Genomic DNA, 25,633 nt, shown 5'->3' on the forward strand with positions numbered 1-25,633 from the left:
AAGCATGGTTACGCAAGCATCATGATATGGGGATGTTTCTCATAATACGGTGTTGGGCCTATTTATCGCATACCAGGGATCATGGATCAGTTTGAATACATCAGAATACTTGAAGAGGTGATGCTGCCTTATGCTGAAGAGGAAATGCCCTTGAAATGGGTGTTCCAACAAGACAATGACCCCAAACACACCAGTAAACGTGCAACATCTTGGTTCCAGACCAACAAGATTGACGTTATGGAGTGGCCGGCCCAATCCCCGAATCTTAATCCAATAGAAAACTTGTGGGGCGACTTCAAAAATGCAGTTTCTGGAGGCAAAACCAAGAAATAGAGAAGAACTGTGGAATGTAGTCCAATTATCCTGGGCTGGAATACCTGTTCACAGGTGCCAGAAGTTGGTTGACTCCATGCAACACAGATGTACAGCAGTTCTCAGAAACAGTGGTTATACAACTAAATATTAATTAGGTGATTCAAAGGAAAGCAAAATCTTCAAACATTTTTCAGTTTATATAGTGAATGTTTGAGTTTGTAAAGAATACAAACACTGCTATTTTTTTGAGCTTTATTCACTTTTTTCAACAGACTGCTATTATTTTGAACACAACTGCATGTAGTTAAAAACATCATATGATAATTAACCCCAATTAGAAATGACCCATTTTGAACCGTAAGGCAAACTTTTTTTTTGTACTCCTCTTGAGTTTGCCTTATGGTTCACCATGCGTAATTTCTAACTGGGGTTATACTATGTCCATACTTTGAAATCGTTGTATGTGTGTGTATATATCGCTGTATGGCAGGAAAGAACAGAACAAAAACACATGCAACACGCCAGCCAGCGGTGGCGATGTCATCAACACTCGGTCCCACATCTTTAACCACTTTCATGGTGGGAACTGAAGAATTTTTAAAGGTGCACTAGAAAATGAGGGAGCTCCCTGTGCTCAGCCCAACTTGCCTTTTCACAGAGCACTCCTTCAGAAACCGGGCAAGCACTAAGGCAATGCTCTGGACCTGGAAAGTGCACTGCAACTAATTTTTACCAAAACTGGGTCTTAAAAGCACCCAACATGTTACCGCACTGTCCATCCCAGTGAAAAGTGGATACGGCACTCCAAAAGCCAAACTTAGAACACATACACTGCATAACTGCAATTGAAAAGACCAGCTCTAGCAAAGGTGCAGAAAAAAGTCTTGGTTTGAAGAGGAAAAAAGAAAAAATACATGACCTACCAACAAACAGGTTAGTCTTTACCATAGCAGAGATGAAGAAGGGTTGTCCATACTGAGGCATACTGATAGTAGCAGAGGTTATCCTGGACTGGCATACCATTGTCTATAGATTACATAGAAACTGGGTTTTTTATTTTAGGTGATATAAATGAAAAAAAAAAAAAAAGACCAAAATTTAGAAAAAAAAATTTTTTATATTTTCTAGTTTGGGTTATAAAAATATACAATAAAGTTTGTATAAATTAAATCCATTCCCACTGGTTGTAAAAGCGATTCAATGGCTAATTAGCTGTTATGGTTGTTTTACATGAAAGCCATCCACCAGCTGAAATAAATGATGCCAGGCTGTAGCTCCAGGCATCATCCTGGTGTAACCACTCAAAGTCCAGCGATGTACCAGTACGTTGCTGGTCCTTGTTGGGCAAATATGTAAGTCTCTGGACCAAAAGGACAAATTAATTTTTTTTGTAATGCCCATGTTGGGGGTTAGACCCAAAAAAGTTTTACATTCAGGAACCATGATAGGCTTACATGCTAATTGTCTGGCAAGAGCTTAATTTGGGTGGGCGGCGATGTATTATTGTCCCCCCTGTGTTGGTACAGCCAGAGCAATGTACATCGCTGTGCCTATAGCTGTTGCCCATCTGCAGTACAATGCGAGCAGACAGGTTGAAAAGTACTTAATGACAAAGTTATTGCCAAATAAAACACAGTTTAAATGTAAAAATTTAACGTCCTCCCTCCCCCTCTCTGTTGGGGTCCCTCAAGGCTCTGTCCTTGGACCCCTTCTCTTCTCCACGACACCCAAATTTACCTCTCCACCCCTCTCCTCACCCCCACTATCTCCGCCCGCATCACTCACCTCCTATACGACATCTCAGACTGGATGTCGCTCCATTTCCTCAAGCTTAACCTCTCCAAAACCGAACTCCTCGTCTTTCCCCCTGCCCACACCCCCCCCCCCCCATCCTATCCATCACCACCACCAACACCACTATCATTCCCGCCCCGCAAGCCAAAGTCCTTGGCGTCATTCTTGACTCGAACCTCTCCTTCCTGCCTCATGTCAAATCACTTACAAACACCTGCAGGCTCCATCTCCGCAATATTGCCAAGATACGTGCCTTCCTCACCCCAGACACCACCAAACTTCTTGTACACTCCCTCATCATCTCACGCCTTGACTATTGCAACTCTCTTCTCACTGGCCCACCCAAGTGCAGGCTCTCCCCGCTCCAGACCATCCTGAACTCAGCGGCCAGACTCATCCACCTCACCACCCGCTCCACCTCTGCCACCCCCCTCTGCCTCTCCCTCCACTGGCTCCCGATTGCTCAACGCATCAAATTTAAACTTCTAATCCTGACCTACAAAGCCATTCATAACACTGCCCCTGACTACCTCACCAACCTGATCCCCAAGTACCACCCTACCCGTACCCTTCGCTCCTCACAGGACCTCCTTCTATCCTGCTCCCTGGTCTCCTCCTCCCATGCACGACTGCAGGACTTCTCCAGGTCCTCCCCTATCCTCTGGAATTCACTGCCTCAATCCATCCGACTGTCGCCTTCCCTCCCCACATTCAGGCGCTCCCTCAAAACCCATCTCTCCAGGGAAGCCTACCCCACCCTCACCTAACGGCCATTCTCCCTCATTCCTCCCACCACTTCATCCCCCTCAGCCACTTCATTCCCCTCAGCCACTTCCTATTGTTCCACTACCCCCTCCCTCCTAGATTGTAAGCTTGAAAGAGTAGGGCCCTCTTACCCCTCGTACGCGGTCTGTTTTTGTTGTACTGTGCCATGTATTGTCCCCCCTATTGTACAGCGCTGAGCAAACCCTTTGGCGCTATATAAACTCGATGTAATAATAATAATAATAAAAATTGCATTGGCCCAAAAGGGATATACAGGTGAGAGAGCTGCAGCAATAACTTTTGAATGGGCTAACAGCATGGGTTAATGCATGACCCTTGTCAGTGCACAACAATGCACGGTTGTGTTGCCTGCTACTCTAATAGTATGTTGAGGTGTCAATCATTTTGTACCACACGCTATTACAGTAGCAGGCAACACACCCACATTACAGCACACTAATGTGCATTGTTGTGCACCGACAAGGGTCATGTGATTTACGCAACATTATGTGCTGCGGGAGACTGTGGTAAAACGTGTGTTTCACTGGAGGTTACTGCAGTGGGAATATGTCATTGGGCCTTTATCCTCCAAACGTTAGTCATCCTTTGTATACCAAATGTAATCTATAGTCCTTTATTCTGTCCCATAGGTTTTTTTTATTTTTCTCAGTATATACCACAGGTTTCCACACCTTTCTAAACAAAAGGGGTAGTTTACTGCCCTTCAAACTGTCATTGAGCCGGACTGTGGGAGACGAAAATGCCACAGCATCCATAGCAGTAGACAATGTCTCAGGCTCTGTAGTCAGTGGGAGTGTAAAAAATGAAATAGTGACTGATCAGTAGGAATAGTGCCCCATCATTGGTATAGGTGGGAGATATAGTGCCCCATTGTTGGCACCAATGGGAGGAATAGTGCCCAATCATTTATATCAGTGGGGGGAACATTTACTCTATCATTACGTTCAGTAGAAGGAATAATACCGCAATGCTGGTGTCAGTGAGAGGAATAGTGCCCCACTGTTGGTGACAGTGGAAGGAATGGTACTTCATCGTTGGTGTCGATGAGAGGATAGTGTCTCAGATTAATGGGAGAAACCGTGCCCCAAGAACCCGATAAAAGGCAAGTGCTACATCCAGCCCACAGGCCACAGTTTACAAACCAATATTAAAACAAGCTTAAAAAAAAATAATGAAGCTTGTAAAATGAATTGTTCATTTTGACATCAGAGCTATAAATACTAGAGTAGAATTAAAGTTACACTTACATAGAACTGTTTCTTGCTTTTGGGATAACCTTCAAGGATAGCATCGAAAATGTCCATAGCCTGTTATAAAAAATATTTTTTTCTATAATTAATGTGTATTGAACATTTTCAACTGATATAAAAGAAAAACAACAACAAGGCACATGAGTCAGTGATATCGTATAACAGAGATAAGTCAATGCAGTCCTAGTTTACAGCTAAAATTTTCAGTAAAGAATCTTGTAGATAGACAATATCACAAATCACCTCCCTAGGGGATGTGAGCAGCAGTTAGGGAGGTTGTTCACCAGGGCAATATATATATATATATATATATATATATATATATATATATATATATATATATTGTGATAAATTCACAGCGTCATGAGAGTTAACACATACCTAAAAAAGAAATATGCAGATAATAGAAAATATAGAAAAGATGGAAAACCAACAGGACATAGTATCATTATCCCAGGTCTAAGGCAGTGAGTCTTTAAAGCACCCAAGAAACATGGCATCAACCTCAATACAACCTCAATACTGGCAGTCATAGAAAATAAGAGGGATGCAATAAGAAGGTGTCTAAGTAGATCATCCGAGGGCCCTCGTCCAGGTTAAATAGATACCTTACTCAAGGTGCCATGCAATGGAAACATTTTTACACAAGCTTGTCAATTTCCAATGAATATTACATCCATCCAGACCAAATGTCTAGGAACTGCTGATCTTTGTATTTGCAAATATAGACTCACCTCTCTGCCTCCATAATACTTTCCACTTCCTGCTGCCAATCTTTTATTGTGGGACATGTCTCCAAAATCGGGGAATGAGACTTGGCTGCATTCAACAGGTAAGGGATATCACTGCGTTTATACAATTTTATGGAGGAGGGTGTAGCATGAAATAGTGTAAGGGAGTAAATTCAATGGGTTGCATAGTGGTTTTGAACCCAGCGTGAATTTCCCTGGCAAAAGCGCTTTATTTTGGGGCAGTTCCACCACAAGTGCAAGAATGTGCCCCTCTTCAGGGCATCCTCTCCAGCATCCTTAACCTGTATTCCAAAAAATTTTACCTAACTGGTGGGGCGTTTTGTAACATCGGGAGAGAAATTTGTAGTAGGATGTTTTCACTTACATTAATAGACACAGCCTCTTCATTATCCATGTCCCAAAGTACTGTCACAACGAGGGTTGGGCAAATTAACTAATGGAGAAAAAAAAACCCCAGGGCAACATGTCAACACTCAAACCACCCCAGGGCAACATGCCAACACTCAAACCACCCCAAAGGGGCACCCGAGAGCCTTAAAAAGCTGCCTGCCAAACTGTGTGGCCAAAACTAGCATCGGAGGATAACGAACACATCAACTGTATAAACAGTTAGTAAACGTGTGCACAGACTAGCAGGTCACTGCCATGTAAGCCAGAGAACCAGACACTTTATGTCAGAACAACCAGGCTGTGCCAACACGCCAGTGGAGTGCGCAGTCACGGGGAAGGGAGGTTCCTGCCCTTATATGGCTCACACCTGCACAATCGTCAGAAAAATCCAATGGTAATAGAAGCAGAAGAGGCCTCCGGAAGGCGGCCGTCACAGAGGTACACACTAATCGTGCAAGCCACATCCACTGAAAGCAAAGTCACCTACTTAGGGCTCGACGGTCTAGGACACAAGGAGGGAAGGACAATATCCTCATTCAAATAAAAGCGATGACAATCCTGGGCTACCCAATGAGCCAAGTGTATTACAAGTGTTATTCGCATTATGACAGATGTATACAAATAATTGGGTTCCCACAAATTGCTACAAACTAAACCATTTTTCTGCAGCTCCTATACACACTAAATTTAAATACACCTGTAATGTGTGAAATAATAATAAAAAATATATATATTGCAATCAAAATACCACCTAATAGCCCTAGATCCAATGCTGCGGTATGTTTGGAGGCTGCCTACCTGGGCTTCTTCGCTGATCTCCGAAATTTGGTATACATGGGTACCGGGGCCTATGACAGGGTTCCGGTTCCGACGCATGCCACCTGGAGGGTTGTCCGTCATTTTCTGAGTCAGAATCAGTGGTCCCCTGCACAACCCTTGTAGGGTAATCCTTCCCTCCCTCATCTCTGTACTGTTCCGGACCCTCAAGTTTGGGCACGCAGAGGTATCAAAACGTTTGAGGACTCTTTTGTCCTTTATGCAACTTTCCGGAAAGTTTCACCTGCCTACCTGGATACCTGGTTTCCTCAGCTGCCCCTCCTTCAGGCTGATCTGATCGAAGAGCTGCTCGCCCAGGGTGATATCGACAAGCCTTTCTACACTGTATGGAGCCCTTCTTACTACTGACACACCTAAGCTTGAGCGGGTGTGTGAAAAGTGGAGAGCTGACATACCCTCCCTGGATAAAGAGAGCTGGGCAGAATGTTTGGAGGGCGGTCCTAAACTGGTAATCTCTTCTAGAGATAAGTTGGTCCAAGTTAAGTTTCTTCATAGGATATACTATACTCCATCCAGGGCCTATCTTCATATGTTTTGGGATTGCCCCAGTCTAGCAAGTTTTTATACTAATGGTTTGATTTGATAAATCTCAGGTTACAACTGTTCCTTCCTACTTCCCTGGAGTTAGCCATTCTGGGGATTCAGGAAGAAAAACGTTCCCATCATACCAAATTGCTGATTTCTTTCCTTTTCTTCTATACTAAGAAATCCTCCTTCCGTGTCTTCCTGAGAAGCGATGGTGGATGTGGCCCTGCCCATGTACAAACTCTCATATCTCAACAGAGGCTGCCCCTGGAAGTTTGATAGAGTGTGGTCTCCCTGGACCTCAAGATAGCATTCCCACCTCGGTCCTTTTTCCTTCTCTCTTATTCCCCTCTCCATTTCTTTCCCTTGTCCTACTCTCCTTGTTCCCCCCACTACCTCCTATCTTTTCATTTGGACAGCTATCCCCTTGTGGGACTCCAGTGCCTCCCCAGATTTAAACTCAGAGTATCTTTAATTGAGTGGTGAATTCATGATTTTTGTTACATACATGCATGCTTACTACCCTGCTGTAATGTACAGTTGGACTCCAATTGTTCATGTGTTTATTTGCTCTGTACTGTTCTTATTTTCAATAAAGCACTCCTGATTTGTTAAAAAATACCACCTAATAAATACCAATCCCTCTTGTGCATTTCATATCTAGATTAAATCAAAGCATAAATGTCCATCAATTATTAGCTGTGTTATCACCTATAAATATAATATATATAAATTTATAGGCGATATCACAGCTAATAATTGATGGACATTTATGCTTTGAGTTAATCAGATATGAAACGGACAAGAAGGATTATTTTTAGGTGGTATTTTGTTTGCAATGTAAATGTTTTATTATTGTTTCACACATTAGAGGTGGATTTAAATTTAGTGTGTATAGGAGGTGCAACAAAATGTCTTCATTCAAATGGAGACCCAACACCACCTTCAGAAGAAAGAAGGGAACAACCAAAGCACCATCTTACTAAAAGATGTGAAAAATCTCCTGCGCTCCTATCTCCCTACAGATTATTAAAGGAGGTACAGCTGCCAACACCCAATCATATACCCAATGATAAGTAGGAAAAAAACAACAAAATGGTGTGGCGCTAATACCATATGAAACCCAAAATTATATGTGGATGAAAAATAATAAACGCATAAACAAATAAATGATAATAATAAAAAATATGTCTATAACACTTCCACAAACATGTGCAAATGAAAGTGCCAAAATAAGGTCCAAAAGGAAGACTGCTATATAAATAATAAATATACAAAAAATATAATCTATACTGCTGAATAAACACAAAACATATCAAGTGATATTACAAACAGGTGCCTATAACAACTCACAGAACATTTGTGCAACAGAATGCCAAATACAGTCTAAAATGGGACCAATAAATAACAATAGTGCCCAAAAAGATCCTAAAAGTGGATCCAATAGTGATATGAGAAAAAACACTAAACATAAACACCAAACCAGAGTCCAAACTGGGGCTACACACACACAAGTGCTCCAACCCCCCAAACAACAATGCTCTGAGGCACAATATCTTCGTAATACCTGTCATCACTTTTTGGTTCACCATCACAAGGCTTATAGCTTGCAAAGGCGTTTCAACATTCCAAGGTGATAAACAACTTTCCTCTTATGGCTATGTCCAATGAAATCTTCCCCGCTCCTCATATGGCAGAGAAGATAAGACTCGGTGGAGTAAATGAATGTTAACACAAAATTTATTAATTGCTTACATTTAGGTAGATACAAACGTCCATCCTATTCAAAATCCAACATCAAAGATGGCCACGCTGCTCCTTCCGATTTTGCGTCTGACGTCACGTCACCGACACGTTTCGTCACTTCCGACTTCTTCTCGAGGGATCCTGACGTCTAAGAAGCGGTTCAATTTATCCTGCTCAAACTACTGACAGGAAAACAAAGCCGCCATATTGTTTTACAATAGGTGGGAATGAGATATTTGGCTTCCTTTTCATTCAGGATCTTATCTTCTTTAGCTTTATTAATTATTTTTTTCAACTGCTTTTTATATTCATTATATTCATAATGAATATAAAAAGCAGTTTTAAAAAATAATTTTAAGGAGACAGATAGGAATGGGTTTATCCCAACCAACAGTTGCCATCACCCTCAATGGATCGAAGGAATACCCAAAGGACAGTTCTCAGGGATTATGAGGAACTGTTCCAGGCTTGAAAATTATATTGCACAATCTAATATTATCAAGGAAAGATTTATCCAAAAAGATATGACCCTATCAAATTGGAAAAAACTAGGTATAAAATTAGTTTAAATTATTTGGGTGAAGGAAAGATTAAAAAGAAAAATAAAGGGAAAGAAAGAAAAAATAACAAAGTAGATTTTGCTTTTATTTCCCGTTTTAACTGTCGTCATAAGGATATAGAAAACATTTTTAACAGCTATTGGCCGATTTTAAAAAAAGATGCTAATAATTTAAGGAACAACCTGGTGAAAGGTGTTATTTCACCTCCCAATCATAACGGTATGAAGATGTTTAATTTCAAAGGGTTCTATCCGTGCAAAAAATGTAAGGTATGTAAAACCACTAACATAAAAAGTAAAAAAAATTCTGGCTTTGAATCTTATAATACTGGTGAAAAATTTGAAATAGAAAAATTTATTACATGCAGTACTAAATATGTGATGTATCTGTTAGAATGTCCCTGCAAATTCCAATATATAGGTAGAACTAAAAGGTCTCTTTGTGAAAGACTAAAAGAGCATGTAAGGAATATCACAAAAGGGAAAAAGAATCAGTGTGTGTCTAGACACTTTAAAGAATTTCATCGTTCAGATCCTAGTGGCCTAAAGTTCTGTGGGATAGATACAGTAGAAGCCCACTGGAGAGGTGGGAATAGAGTTCAGATGTTGTCTCGTAATGAGACGTTTTGGATCTATCAGTTGCATACTTTAAAACCTAGAGGCCTTAATATTGAATTAGACCTCAATTGCTTCATCTCTGATTTGTAAAAGGGGATTATAGTATTGAATACTACACTTCCGAATTTGTAAAAGGGGATTATAGTATTGAATACTACACTTCCGAATTAAAAAGGGAAGTACAGTATAAGAATTTTATACTTTTTAATATAATTGAGTATATATGTCATTTAATTCTATTAATATAAAAATAAAGCGTTTAATTTATTACACTTCCGAATTAGAAAGGGAAGTACAGTATAAGAATTTTATACTTTTTAATATAATTGAGTATATATGTCATTTAATTCTATTAATATAAAAATAAAGAGTTTAATTTACTTATTCAGTTTAGCCAGTAGAGGGTGCTGAGGTAGAATCTACCTTATGATGATCAACCATAATAGTCAGTTTAGCCAGTAGAGGGCGTTGGGATAAAATCTACTATATGTAGATCAACCTAAATAGAGATTTTTATATTTAAACACAGCAACCAATCACCCTATAATGACCCAGAAAAGTAATCCACCTCCACCCTTGAAGGCTAATTGAACTAAATAATAAAACTTTTCTTTACAATAAATAAATAACAAAAATAAACAAAAAAATAAAATAAAACCCACATAAAGATATGAAACCAAAAGAATGTCCCAAATATCCAAAATTCAAAAATAAAAAATATATAATCCAAAGAAATGATAACCCAAAAAATATATAATAATCCAAAAAAATATAATCCAAAAAAAACCTAAATAATCCCCACAGGTGTAAATAGTAATTTTCTTTCTTCTTTCATCAAACACTCCTTCTCAATATCCGCAAATCCTGATGACCGTACACCTCAAAAAGAAGAAACTTGACAGTGTCATACCTTTTATATAATACAACACACGTGCCACGCAGCATACAAAATCCTTTATAAATGTGTATATTCTATACTATATGTAGATCAACCTAAATTGAGATTTTATTTATTGAATATATTTATTTTAATTTTTTCTTATTTTATTCTAATTTTTCATTTTATCATGTGAGATTATTAATATAGAACATTAATGATTGTTTTTAGTATAGAATAGGGTGATTTATTATACATAGGTAGTTGGTCATGTGGTATATATTAGAATGTATTTTGATTTAGCAGTCCAGGAATAGTGTTTATATTTGTGTATGCATTAGGATGTCTATCCGGTTTAATTGTTCATGCAGAAAGCCGGTTTTGCTAGATATATATGGTTATCGGCGGTAGACGCCCTTAGATAAGATGGCGGCTTTGTTTTCCTGCCAATAGTTTGAGCAGGATAAATGGAACCGCTTCTTAGACGTCAGGATCCCTCGAGAAGAAGTCGGAAGTGACGAAACGAGTCAGTGACGTGACGTCAGACGCAAAACCGGAAGGAGCAGCGCGGCCATCTTTGATGTTGGATTTTGAATAGGATGGACGTTTGTATCTACCTAAATGTAAGCAATTAATACATTTTGTGTTAACATTCATTTACTCCACTGAGTCTTATCTTCTCTGCCATATGAGAAGCGGGGAAGATTTCATTGGACATATCCATAAGAGGAAAGTTGTTTATCACCTTGGAATGTTGAAACGCCTTTGCAAGCTATAAGAGGGTAATAGCAAGTTATCCTACCAGAGTGGTGGCACCGTTTTGGACTAGTGCACATAATCACTAGTTGTATTGTTGGATTTGCTGTGAATTTCACCTGTTGGAGTGATTAATACACTTTATCACGAGTTTAGTTTTTGTGAACTTTATTCACCTCACGAGTGGGGGTATAAAGGTGGGTTCACTTCATCTACATTGTATATTTGCATTATTTGTGAGATTTATCATTTGGGATATACTTTATCTATTTCATTTATAAAAAATTTTTTTTTGGCTTTTTTGTCACGAGTGTTTGCATGACATCACAGAGTATTGTACTATTTGAAAGATAATGCACTATATTCAGTTTATATTTTTTTTAGGTATCTTGGATTTGAAGTGACGAATTGGATATTTATCACGTTTGGAAGATTGAATAGTGTGGACATTTTGTGGACCTTTTGAACTTTATATGGGGAATCTGCAGTAAAAGAAGAATTTTAGATTTGGGGAAGCATTGTAGAAAAGGTTTATGACACTTGTATTGTTTTGGACTAGGTCACCTACAGACCATTTACCGTGATCTACCAGTGAGCCAAATTAATATAGAATTACGTGCACGTGGAAGCAAGACACTGTTGCAGTTTGCCAACTTCCTAAAATTCTGTTTTATTGAGGAACAGTATCATTTATAGGGCTTATGATGCAGGCAAAGCATATACATTGATTGGGTGAAAAGTCCACTGGGTTTCTGCGTATTCTTCCATCCGTGTTGATATCTTCCAATCATTGTCCCCAAAAAGACTCATTCCCTTTTATGGGGGTTGTTTACATTAAAAGATACTTTACTCCTAATGAGTCACCTAGGGTGAGACTCCGGATGAAGGCGCCATCTTAATTATCATCATTGTTCTGTCAACCTATATCTGATTGTTTACTTAAGAGTGTAAGGAATTTTAAAGAGCAAGAAGCAGAAAGTAGCAAGACTATAAAATTGTCATTTTACAGATCATCTAATAGAACGTGTACTGTCTATCACAATCCACCACAGTACTTTCAAGGGTGAAAGGTTTACTTTTCTTTGGGGTTATACAGAGATATTGGTTTTGGTGTTAATTTAAGTGACACAGTGTTTGTTGTTTTGTATGCGATTTGGGTATTGTGCCTCAGACATGTTTTGCACATGTTTGTGGGAGTGTTATAGACATATTTATTTGTTATATTTATTTATGCGTTTATTATTTTTCAATGCACCATCTTGTCCTTGAGGCGAAACAGATAAGACGGCCAACAAGACAAGACTGCCATTTGCGACATCCGCTGAGCCTAAGTGGTAACGACTAGGAAGGCAACCTTCTGCAAGAGCGCAAGCAAGGAATATCACGAATGCCTCCGAAAGGATAGCGATAACACCAACCTCAAGTCCCATGGCTACAACGGGAGTGCATGAGGACCGTAAATGCGTGAACCAAGGAATGAGTGACTAAGGAAAGCTGAATAAACCAGTTAGGGCAGAAACTCGAAGCAAGCGTTTACGTCACGCCACATAATTATTATTAATTATTACAGGTACTTGTATAGCACTGTCAATTTACGCATCGATTTACATATACAGTATATTGTACATTCACATCAGTCTTAACCCTCAAGGAGCTTACAATCTAAGATCCCTAATTCACATTCATGCATATACACTCACCGGCCACTTTATTAGGTACACCTGTTTGATTGTTTGGTAACACAAATTGCTGATTAGCCAATCATATGGCAGCAACTCAATGCATTTAGGCATCTAGACATCTAGACATGGTAAACCCGACTTGCTGAAGTTCAAACTGAGCATCAGAAAGGGGAACAAAGGGAATTTAAGTGACTTTGAATGTGGCTTGGTGGTTGTGCCAAATGGGCTGGTCTGAGTATTTTGAAAACTGCTGATCTACTGGGATTTTCACACACAACCATTTCTGGGGTTTACAGAGAATGGTCCAAAAAAGAGAAAACATCCAGTGAGTGGCAGCTGTGTGAACGAAAATGTCTTGTTGATGTCATAGAAGAATGGACAGACTAGTTTGAAATGATAGAAAGGCAATAGTAACTCAAATAACCAATCATTACAACCAAGGTATGCAGAATACCATCTCTGAAAGCACAACACATCGAACCTTGAAGCAGATGGCCTAGAGCAGCAAAAGAACACACCATGTGCCAGTGTACCCATTCTCTGATGGCAACTTCCAGCAGGATAATGAACCATGTCACAAAGCTCAAATCAAATCAAACTGGTTTCTTGAACATGACAAAAGGTATGTATTAAAAGAGGTATAGACTCCAGAGAGAGAGATTTTACCCCTGTACAAATCATTAGTAAGACCTCATCAGGAATATGCACAGTTCAGTTTTGGGCACCAATTCACAAAAAGAACATTGGAGAACTGGAGAAAGTAGGGCAACCAAACTGAGAAGAGGCATGGAGGAGCTCAGCTATGAGGAAAAATTAGAGGAACTGAATTTATTCTCTCTTGAGAAGATTAAGGGGGATTTGATCAACAGGTACAAATACATCAGTAGTTTATATAGTGAGCTCGGTGTGGAGTTATTCACCCTGAGGTTATCACAGAGGACAAGGGGGCACTTTTTACATCTGGAGGAAAAGAAATTTAATCTCCAAACACGGAAAGGTTTCTTCACAGTAAGAGCTGTGAAAATATGGAATAGACTCCCTCAAGAGTTGGTTCTGGCCAGCTCAGTGGATTGCTTTAAAAAAGGTCTGGATTCTTTCTTGGATACACAGAATATAACTGGATACTAACATTTATAGGTAAGGTTAGGGAATATCCGACTGCCTCTCGGGGGATCAGGAAGGAATTTTTTCCCCTGCAGGAGCAAATTGGATCATGCTTTACTGGGTTTTTTTTGCCTTCCCCTGGATCAACTGTGGGTGTAGGATTATAACTTGTTTTTTTTTTTAATGGTTGAACTGGATGAACTTTTATCTTTTTTTCAGCCACACTATGTAACTCTGACAATGAGTTCACTGTACTCCAATGGCCTCCACAGTCACCAGATCTCAATCCAATAGAGAACTTTTGGGATGTGGTGGAACGGGAGATTTACATCATGGATGTGCAGCCGACAAATCTGCAGCAACTGTGTGATGTTATGCCAATATGGACCAAAATCTCTGAGGAATGTTTCCAACACTTTGTTGAATCTATGCCACGAAGAATTAAGGCAGCTTTGAAGGCAAAAGGGGGTCCAACCCGATACTAGCAAGGTGTACCTAATAAAGTGGCAGGTGAGTGTACATACTAGGGTTAATTTAGACAGGAGCCAATTAACCTACCAGCATGTCTTTGGAGTGTTGGAGGAAACCGGAGTACCCGGAGGAAACCCACGCAGGCACAAGGAGAACATGAAAACTCTGTGCAGGTAGTGCTGTGGTTGGAATTTGAACCAAGGACCCTAGTACTGCCATTGAAGGACATAGTCAGAATCACTGAGCAAGTCCTTCCGTACTTGGTTTTCAACAGCTCTACCTGCAAGGCCAGCGATGGTGAACAGGGTGGAAGAGTTTCCCCCTGAGCCAAAAGGTCCTCCAGAAGAGGTAGCCACCAGAAAGCATCTTTCAAAAATCACACCACAGGCAGCAAGGCCAGTCCAAAGCCACCAGTATGCTGTTGGCTGCTATCCCACGCAGCACTCACAGAAGCAACTTGGAGGCCAAAAAAGCTTAGAAGAGATTGTACTGAGCCCCAATGCCACCAGCACATCCTTTGCATCCAAAGGGTCCAACAATCTTGCCACAACCCTCGCAATCTGCCAATTGAGGCAGGACGCCAGAAGATCCATGTCCGGCATCCCCAGGGAAGACAAAGCCGATGGCACACCTCCGGGTGCAGCACCCCTGATCCAGTGACTGATGGCTAAAGAAATCTGCCAGCCAGTTTCCGACACCTGGAATGTGCACAGTGGACAGAAACAAGCCCTTCTGTTCACTGTTTGGTACGTCCAACGTGAGTACCAGCTTGGCCTGCACCCAAGAAGCAGCCCAGATGTCCTGGGGGGTCAGGATCCCCCTAATTTCATGTAGAGAGAGGAGACTTACACGCTCCCTCAGGGACAAACAAGTTTCCTCAAGGAGAATAAGTTGTCCAGGTAACTGATTCCAGCAAGCCCTCGTCGTTTCAGCAAGGCCCTGTGCCAAAACCTTGGCAAACACCCGGGGGGCAGAGGCTAGACGAGTGGTGGTGTACCTATGGCATGCGTGCCACTCTGTCGGCATGCCAGTGTCAAGTTGCCCCAGCCGAGCATCTGATAACGGTGCCAATCCGCATGCTCGGAATAGAGTAGGGCCTCTATAGGACCATGCATGACTGCAGGGAGGGGCGATCAATTGGTTACTGCGGAGGGAGCAAAGAGCGGAGAGGACGGAGCTTGGACCAGAGGGACCATCATCCATCTGCTCTGGGGAAGAGGGTACGGTGATCGGTGACAGTCTGGTGAATCCTCTTCACCCGGCCTATACACTCATCTTTTCTTAGGTGTATAAGTGCACCATTACTGTTCTGGCTTCTAATTGCAATATATACAACTTTGTAAACAGGTTGAGTTACAGGACAGACTATCAGAGGAATCTAAAAAAGCAGACAAGCTGGAATTTGAACACAAGAGGCTGAAAGAAAAAATAAACAGTTTGCAAAAAAAGAGGGATGTACATAATGCATGTTGCCTTACTTTTTCAAAGTAAAGAAGTTCCTATAATAACTCACCCCCCACACACGCAAACTGCGTATTCCTATGCATTGCATTGTTTATTGTTAAGTAATCAGTAGGCTGAGGGTTTGAAGAAGGAGCCTATTGAGCATGCTCCGAAATGCATTACCGCTCCCTTCACCTCCTACATCCGACTCTGCTCTCATAGCTTCATTTTGATGCACAGGCACATCCTGGACTCTACTTCTTGATCCTATAGACCAGGGGTGTCCAAAGGCTGGCCATCCAGGTGTTGAGGAACCGCAAGTCCCATGAGTCCTTGCAAGACACTGACATCCACAGGCAAGACACCCAGAGGCAGAGGCATGATGGGACTTGTAGTACTTCAACAGCTGGAGGGCCATAGTTTGGACACCCCTGCTATAGACAGAGTTTGCTGCTGGACGGCTGGATGTCCCACCTGGATCTAATTACTACACAATGAGTCTTTAACTATTTATCTTGTAAGTGCAATTTATCCATTGTTTACTGAATTGTCAATACTGCACTTAGAGGCGCCTTCCTCTCTTTTTCTCGTTACTGCATTAGAGCCTTGCTTCCACTCTAAGAAGAGCTGCCTCAGTGTTACTGCTCCCATCCATCCATCCATCCCTGATATCCATCTGGCACCTTTGTCCTACAGATACAGAGGTTGGGCTCCAACAAGCACGCCCTATATAATATAAATTTTCAGTAATAACTTCACCACCATGACTATGTTCCTAGTTTTTGAAGTGTGGCTGAAATGCAGGCTGCTCTAGGACAGGAAAAGTATTGCAATGTGGTTTTGCATTGCAACGCATCTAATGGATCACAGAGGAGACCTGCAGTCTTTTAGACTCTGCATTTCCCAATAAACCTGTCACCAAAAATCATCCTCCCCCCCTTAAAAAAATTACAATTGTAAACACACACGTCGGTGTGCCTATGTGTGAAAACGTTGAATGTGAAACATGTTACATATTGCCACGCACACCGGAGTGAGAGCAATAATTCTAGCACAAGACCTATGCTGTAACACTAAACTGATGAACTATAGGGGCTTTTGAAGGGTCTATAGAAAATATAGGGTACGGACGTTTGACACAATTTCATAGGCGCACACAAACATAAGGCTTGGCATGTTGGGTATCTATTTACTCGGCTCAACCACTTCATTTGTGTTTTATCAAAAATTTGGGTAATTTTTTGCCTTTTTTTTGCCCTAAAATTCCCTTAATGTGATTTTTAATGAAATTTTGGGTTTCTTAAATCTTTTTAATAATATTGTGTGACGTAAAAAATTGGAACTACCACTATTTTATTCTCTAGGGTGTCTGCTTTCAGAAAGTATTATAGAAAATATATAAGGTTTGGTTTTTTTTTTAGAAATCTTCAGGCCTAAAATGTTTTAAATGTGAAAAAAATGCAAAAATGGCTCTGGCAGTGAAAGGGTTAAAGGTTATAAAGATCTGTCAAATTTACCCTCTCACCTGTCAATTAAGGCATTAGAGGACAGAAACAATCATCTACCATATCCCAACAATTAACCAACTGTAGGAGGTACAAGATGGAGCCCTCAAGCAAACTAAACTGAATCCTTTCCCCTGTAGTGCCTCCCAGTGGCAAAAATGCATATTTCTCTTGTTTGAGAACTACAGTGTTACTTAAATTGTATTACAGGATTTGCTTGTCTTCAGCTGAAAGAACTTTCAATATAAGACTTTACATGAAGTCTCAGAAATCTTCATTAAGGTCTTCATGTATAGTTTTAATACCATGTCATTATTTATCACTGTAAAAGAACATATTCCACATTAACTTTTCAGATAACAAAAAAAAATGCCTTTGGATGCAAGAAAAACTTTTTTCTCCCAAGTTTTCCTAGGCCTTCCCATCTCTAACCCTGGCACTGATCTAGAAAACAGCTTGAACTAGCTATTTTTTTCCTTTTTTTAATTTGGTATTTATTTTCTTTACACACTTTTTGTTTAAAATGTTCTCTTCTGCAAGAAGAGAAAGATACAGTTTTTCTATCAATTCAGAAGAGAAATAAAACGCATGGGAGGGCTGTACAGTAGCTGATCATTGTCATAGCCAATCAGAGGCTATCACAGCAATCAGGTGACCGGGAACCAGTAGTTTCAGTCGTTGGTGACAGCCCTATCTCTGTGCGGCACGCTCCCAGCACAAAGAGAGGTACCCATATATGCAGCCTCATGGATAAAGACCCACTTCCTTGATGCCGAGTATCTGCGTACTGTCGGTGTGAAGGGCTTAACAATAGAAATATATCTTCTTCACTCCAAAAGACTATCAGCTAACAACCTGGATAAAACCACTATGTATTTCAATAATTGTAACCAACCTTTTACATTTTGTTCCTCTAAAAATGCATTCAACCACTTTTTTAAACAATTTATTGAATCTATTCTAAATATTCACAGCTACTCATAATTGTTAATATTAAAGGTGTGCCATCTTTTGTGGTGACAGCTCTCAGTTAAATTTTCTGTAAGGACCATTCATTTACATTGATCATATTCTCACCCCCTCCCTGATTAGACCTTACCATTCTTTTTCTTTTTTTCCATTCTTTACAGAACTGCTTCTGCTCATTGTACACCTGTAGAAAGAAAAGATAATCAACATATTAAAAGCATTGCCTGCAGCTCTGAATACAGATTTTTAACCCCTATAGATGCAGAACACAGAAACTTTGGTGGCCAATGTATCACAAATAATGCAGGGCATAAAGTGTCCAACCTGTGTAAAAATGTACTATTAAAGCATATCTAAACCCAAATAAAAATGTTAAATACAATAGCTACAGTCTTTAGATAATTTGGCTGCCTTATACATTTTTCAGGCATTTTTTCCCTGTATTTTCCCCTGGTAATCCTGCACTTTCTGTCCCTGGGTGGCTACGCTGACACCTTCACTGTTATCAACAGAGGAAGTCAGGCTTGTCACCCAGGCTGATCTTCAAACATGCCTGCCTTTATTTATCTTCATTATATGGTGGCTGATGGCATTAGCAGTTTACAGAAGAAAGCTTGTTTTTTTGCCTTAAGTGTAGCTTGCAGGAAGCGACAAGGTTACTGTATTTCTGGCAGGACCAACAGGCATTTTTGTACCTGTTGAAAATGGTTTTGGTCTGAAAAAAGAATACAAATGCAACCACTTTATTTAAAGTGTAATTAAATCAGTCTGTATATGCAGTAAAACATGCTTGTGTTTACTCACTGTGGAACTTAAGGGGATAATCCTCTGCACTGTGTAAAAAGGATGTCTTGGGGACGCTCTGCACATGTTCAGGTTGATGCCAATCAACACTGTCCAGACAGAGGGTCAGGGGTTATACAATCTAATAGGGAAATGAGAGGAGCATGAAAACTCCTCCTACAAGCTTTAACCAGTACTCAAATAAATTACAATAAAAATATAAATGTAAGTATAATTATAAAAAGCATCATGAATAATAAATAGTAAAAAATAAAGTTCATAAGGTGACTAAAGTGCTCCTAGGAATCCTGCGTTCTCTTATAATTCGGTCCTTGTGCGATTTCGTATGGAAGAAATGCGCACTCACCGGAGCGCAAAGTAAAATGCGCCTTTATATAATATATCCTGATGTCATCAAGGTAATCTGAAATGGGGCAGGGATGGGGATGACTCTTTCTCAGAATATGTAGGATCCTGGGGTTTTAAGTGTAGATCGAAGGAATATCAGATTCCCCTTTTAGGGATGGATGGGTGCAGCTCGCCAGATGTACAGGAAGCTCCCTCTCTGGAAACAGTTCCTCCTTATCCTTTACTTATGTCATACTGGGAGGAATTTTTAAAATACACCAGAGATTGCCCTTGGTTTGTTTTAAAAGGTACATTGACGATGTGTTTTTACTATGGAATGGGGAGGAAGTGGCTTTAATCAATTTTTTTAAGACATTAAATGATAACGAATTGAATATTGAATTTTCATACACATATAGCAATAAAGAGATCAACTTTCTTGATCTCACTCTGTTAAACTACAATGGAGGAATTATTACTAAATCTTTTTTTTTAAAAACTGACAAATAGTTTTATCCCCATCGAAAGTTGCCACCATCCAGTATGGCTGGCAAATATTCCAAAGGGACAATCTTTAAGGATAAGGAGGAACTGCTCTGACCTTGACACTTATTTACAAGCACAAAATGTAAAACACAAATTTCTCGAGAAAGGATACTGTGAGCGGAAGTTGGATGATACAATCAGGATAGTAGCTGAAACTGATAGAACTGATTTGTTGAAAGATAGGGAGAAACAAAATCAGACTCAGGTTTGTCCCTTTTTAACCACATATTCTAAACAATATAAGGCTGCATGTGCTCTATGGAGGAGTGTGCAGGATCTGGCACAGGAGGTCCGGGGCTTATTGGGATGATCTGGTGGCCACATCATGATTGGTTAGACTCCCCCTGGTGGCGAGACGACTACACGTCCCCTGGTACCTGGAGACCCTGAGGTTGCGATGTTTGCCCAGCTGATGCAGGCCAGATGACCATTCTCTGTGATCCAGTTTCAATAGCCGGATGACCAGGAGTTGGTTAACACTCAAATGCGCATTACCATTGCGCTTTCTGGTTAGTGCAATCTACACTCATTTCTGTGGGAGGAATATGGTCACAGAAGTCACTTATTTTGTCACCATCTTACCTTGAAATTTTATATTATGCACCGCAAGAACACTCTTGTTGGAGATATTTACGCACCATCATTACTATTCCTGGACTTTTAGACATTTTTAAGATCTATTTCATTATCAAGTGGTGTTCACAATACCATTTATTATATGCACCATATGATTATTTGCATGTATCATTGAATTTATTAGCACTGCATGTGTGTTTGATATATTTACTTTTGAGGCTCCTGGTGTTCGCCTTTCATGCTAGTCGCTTTTTGGGTTTTTTATGCAGCGCTTGTATCTTTTCTGTTTTTATGTGTTCTTCTATTGTTGTGACTTAGATGACGTTCAGAGCATATTTTATGCCCAATTCATGCAAAACTCCACGTAATCCCAAGGGGTTCACATATTTTTTCTAGCAACTGTATACACATATACATACACACACATCAAAGTGGATATTTGTGCCTGTCTATGGATGTATTGAATATATATTGGCACTCTGCCTTTCTGAAAGTGTGCTTTGTTTATAATTCATAGAATCCTGCAGCAGTTCTTCCTAAAGAAGCGGGCATTGCCCCTGTGAAATGCATTGGAGATATCAGCATAAAAATCATGATCATCTGGGTCTATACCTATTTTCTACATATTCGTTATATCTACTGCAGTTGCATGTAATACTTATGCTGTTGGAATCCTATTTTTTAAATACATAATCTTTTAACAGTTTTGTACAATAAACATGTAATTTTTATACAATTTGATGTGGTACCTTTAAAGTCCTAGCAGTGTTAGTTGGTAGGGTTTTTTTGGATATTTCAGTGTCTTTTCTTTGTCAAAAGTTTTATTGAAACGCTGGTCAATACAAACAACTTATCCCCTGTGCAGGGGTGCAGGTTAATAAACTTCCAGAAAAGGAAACAGGCGGTGTTCGTAGCATTTTGAAACAGTTTGAGCAATATAATGCCACCTAGTGACCGAGGTCATAATGCGGCTTCCATGGTCCGGGAGCAATGCCCGGGAGATCAAATCGTAGGCAATAGCAACCATTCACTAGCGTTTAATTTAAACTGAGAGTAAAGGTAAAAGGGCGAGTCAGAGAAAGAAAGGAAAAGAAGAGAAAAGAAGGACAGACAAGCCAGAAACAGAGAAGGAGGAAGAAGGTCATTCTCCTGCATGCGTAAGTCACTGCTAGAAATTAGTGAGTCCCTAAACCCATTGGAGATAAGAGTGGGAAACTCATATGTCCACCAAGGAAGCCAGATCTTCAAGAATTTGGCATGAGTGACCACCCTGATGTTACATGAAAAAATGGCCAGTATTGTTGATGATAGAGTAAGCTTGACCTTACAGAAAGGGACGGAGGGTGATCTCCAGGGCTTAGCAATGACCCGTTTAGTGGCAATAAAGACATAGGTGGCTAGCTTCTGTTGGTGGGCAAACAATCCCACAACTGGTCAGTGAAGTAATGCCAATTTCGCCTCTTTTGGGATGGGGACATGGAAGATAGAGTATAAGACAAAGGTGTTCGAATGCCAATGACCTATAAGGAAACGAGGATGTACTTCTGAGAGAGGATATCCAATGGTGCAGTTGGAGATAGCGATGAAATTCAGTCTGCGGGGCCTGATGAGTTTCCTGTATGGAAGCCCATGAGGGAAACGTTCGCAAAGAGAGAAAATGTCGAACTTGGGTGAAACCGTGGTCAGCCCAACCATTTGAAGGAGGTCAGCTGATCTAAACCAGGGGTGAAAAGGGGGTTATTGATAACGACATTAAGGGTAGATATTGTGACATAAGGCAACCTGAGAACCGAACAGAGTCCCAAACCTTCAGATTGTGCATCATGATAGGGCTCAGTGCGGTGGGGTGTAGCCTATTTGGGAGCCATAGCAGAGTCGCAAAGAGCAATGTAAGTGGGGCAATCTGTGCGGCCTGGTAATATGTGGAAATATTCGGAACACCCAAGCCCCCTTTAAGCCTGTGGGTAAACAGAGTGGAGTGTGAGACCCTTGGTCGTTTAAAGGCCCAGATGAAAGATAGAATCCTATTTTGTAATAGGCATAAAAAAAAGGGGACAGGAATAGGCAGCATACGGAAGAAAGGTAAATTTTATAGCATGTATGCGTCCATTTCAGTGTCTTTTCAAAAGGATGTGGTACCAGTAAAACCATGTGGACACCGAGTCCGCTTATTGCAGCCTCCTTCCAAACTCTTTTCTCTAGTACTAACCCAAATAGTTTTCTTTTTCTAAAATAACAAACATGTCTATACTTGCCTGCTCTGTGCATTGATTGAATTTTTTTTTTTTTTTTTTTTTAATTTAAATATTTATTAAATTTTTCATATTAATACAAAAACCCAAAAAGGGAAATAATTCTCATACAAGTAGACAATTATATAACATTTCTACCTTTCCCTTACTAAAAACTCTTTTCCTTCCCGTCCCACTACCCCCCCCCCCCCTCCCGCCCCTCCTCCCCCTCTGCAGACTCTAACCCTTTCTAATCTCGAGGCTTATTAATTTTTTTTGCTAACATCCTAGTTCATATCTTCCTATATTTCTCTTTCAATCCTGCTCTTTCCCACTTTTCCCATCTCCTGGAATAAACTCCCATCCTATCTTCTTGCATATGGTATGATCTTTCCATTCTACCTATCTGGTTTACTCTATTAATCCAGTCTACCTCCTTCGGTACCTCAGCTTTCCGCCAAACCTTTCGCCGCATTCAAGTACCACCAAATACCTGAATCTTTATATTTATTTACAGATGTCTCCACATTGTGTAGGAGGCACGTCGTTGGGTCTAACCCTATGTCAATTTCAGTTATTTCTTCAATTAATTTAACTATTATCTTCCAAAAAGCCTGGATTTTCGGACATTCCCACCATATGTGAAACACCGTGCCTATCTCTCCACATCCTCTCCAACACATATTTGAGTTTTCCCCATTCATCTTGTGCTCTACACTCGGTGTAATGTGCCATCGTGTCACACACTTATAATTAACCTCAACCTCTCTCATACTAACATTATCGTGTATCAATCTAAACATCTTTCTCTGTCTATCTTCATCAAACCCAACTCCCATATCCCTTTCCCATTTTGTCATAAAAATTAACTTTGTGTTTGTGTCTAATTCTGTGAGTATTCTATACACTTTTGAGATACCGTGCTTCCCATCCCTTCGTGTCTCTAACAACCTTTCAAACATATTCCACTCCTGTTTTATTCTCAGGGGTTTCGGTAGATTTCCAATAAAACTTTTCAATTGATGATATTTCCACTCATCTATTCTAATAAAAATATCTCCCTTCTTCTCTATTAACTCTTTAAGTGATCTCAATTCTCCCTCCACCAAAACATCTCTCAATTGGGTATCCTCCTTTCTAAACCATCTCCCTAATATCTTATTCTTTCCCGGGGGGGGAAGTACTCAGTATTTGTGAGAGGCATTAATATAGAATTAAATTCCCATTTCATGTTTTTGTGTAAATTGTCCCATACCCTAAAGACATTTAAAGTGTAGATACTTGTGCTTTCTTTAATTCCCCTGAACTGTGGTGGAACCCATATCATCTGACTCAATCTATTGCCACTAAGATCATTTTCAATTGTTACCCAACTTTTCCCCTTATGGTTAAATGTCCAGTCATATATTCTTGCTAAAACCACTGCTTTATAGTATCTCTTGACATCTGATAGGCCCAATCCCCCTTTCTCTTTAGTCCTACTCAATGTTTCATATGCTAATCTAGGTTTTTTATTCTTCCAAATATATCTTAACATTTTTTTCATTATCTTAAAGAAGGCTTCTGGAATTTTAATTGGTACCATTTGAAATCTATACAGTATTTTAGGCATAATTACCATTTTGACTAGGTTTATACGTCCTATCCAGGATGGATTTCCTCCTTCTAGTCTTTTTAAATCTTCCCTGATCTCATTTATCAAAGAGATATAGTTTAATCTATACAAATGCTTAGATGAGGCAGTGAGTTTTATTCCTAGGTATTTTATCTCTTTTTCTCTCCATATAAAGGGGAATTCTTTTTGTAGTTTTTCTTTTTCATTCTTTGGTATATTAATATTCAGGATCTCTGTTTTCGTTGGATTAATTTTTAAATTTGATAGTTCACCATACTCCTTCAGAATCTTCATTATATTTGGGAGAGTTATTCGGGGATTCCCCACATAGAACAATAAGTCGTCCGCAAAGGCCGCTACTCTATGTTCTATGGATTCTATCTGAATTCCCTTTACCGATCCACTATTTCTTATTATTGACAACAGAGGTTCGAGTGACAATACATATAGCAGAGGGGACAGTGGACAGCCCTGTCTTGTACCATTAGACATTCCGATGGGTTCTGATCTCTCCCCATTTACCGTGATAATTGCAGTAGGCCCCCTATATAATTTACTTATCCACTCTCGCATTCTATCACCTATCCCCAGCACTTTTAAGTTGTCCATCATAAAGCCCCAGTCCACTCTATCAAATGCCTTTTCTGCATCAATTGACAAGAGCACCTCCGGGGCTTTCCCTTTTCTACTTTTCTGAATAAGCATCAGGGTTCTCAAGCCGTTATCTCTACCTTCTCTCCCCGGTACAAAGCCCACCTGGTCTCCATGGATCCAGTCAGGCATCAGATCCCTCAACCTGTTTGCTAACACCTTTGCATACAGTTTAGTGTCTGCGTTCAATAATGAGATAGGTCTATAGCTGGAGCACTGAGATGGATCTTTTCCCTCCTTGTGAATAAGTACTACATGGGCCTGTAGGGATTCTCTCCTCACTTCCATCCCACCTCCCAGAGCATTCATATATTTCTCCAACTTGGGTAGCAGTACTTCACTAAATTTCTTATAGTACTTAACTGTATATCCATCCGGGCCTGGGCTTTCCCCCCCCCCTGTGCTTCTTAATGCTATTTTAATTTCTTCCTGGGAGATTTCTGCATCTAGGGAGTTCAACTGTGCTTCACTTAGTTTTGGTAATCCCGCACTTTTTAAGTATGT

At 40.1% G+C, this 25,633-nt stretch overlaps 1 protein-coding gene across 2 annotated transcripts in view; it reads right to left on the reverse strand.

The window, feature by feature from the left end:
- PSMC3IP (PSMC3 interacting protein) overlaps positions 1-25,633 on the reverse strand; it is a 266,259-nt gene that overhangs the window by 30,892 nt on the left and 209,734 nt on the right. For both annotated transcript variants that reach the window (XM_089673058.1, XM_089673059.1), the window contains exons 6-7: positions 18,510-18,563; positions 4,143-4,202 (exon numbers count right to left, since the gene is read on the reverse strand). In XM_089673058.1, coding sequence (XP_089529184.1) covers positions 4,143-4,202; positions 18,510-18,563 — 114 coding nt within the window. The remainder of the gene's footprint in view (positions 1-4,142; positions 4,203-18,509; positions 18,564-25,633) is intronic.

The sequence above is a fragment of the Staurois parvus genome, unplaced genomic scaffold (genome assembly GCF_062004578.1).
Source record: "Staurois parvus isolate SC_StPar_1 unplaced genomic scaffold, SC_StPar_1.0 ptg000134l, whole genome shotgun sequence".
NCBI lineage: Eukaryota > Metazoa > Chordata > Amphibia > Anura > Ranidae > Staurois > Staurois parvus.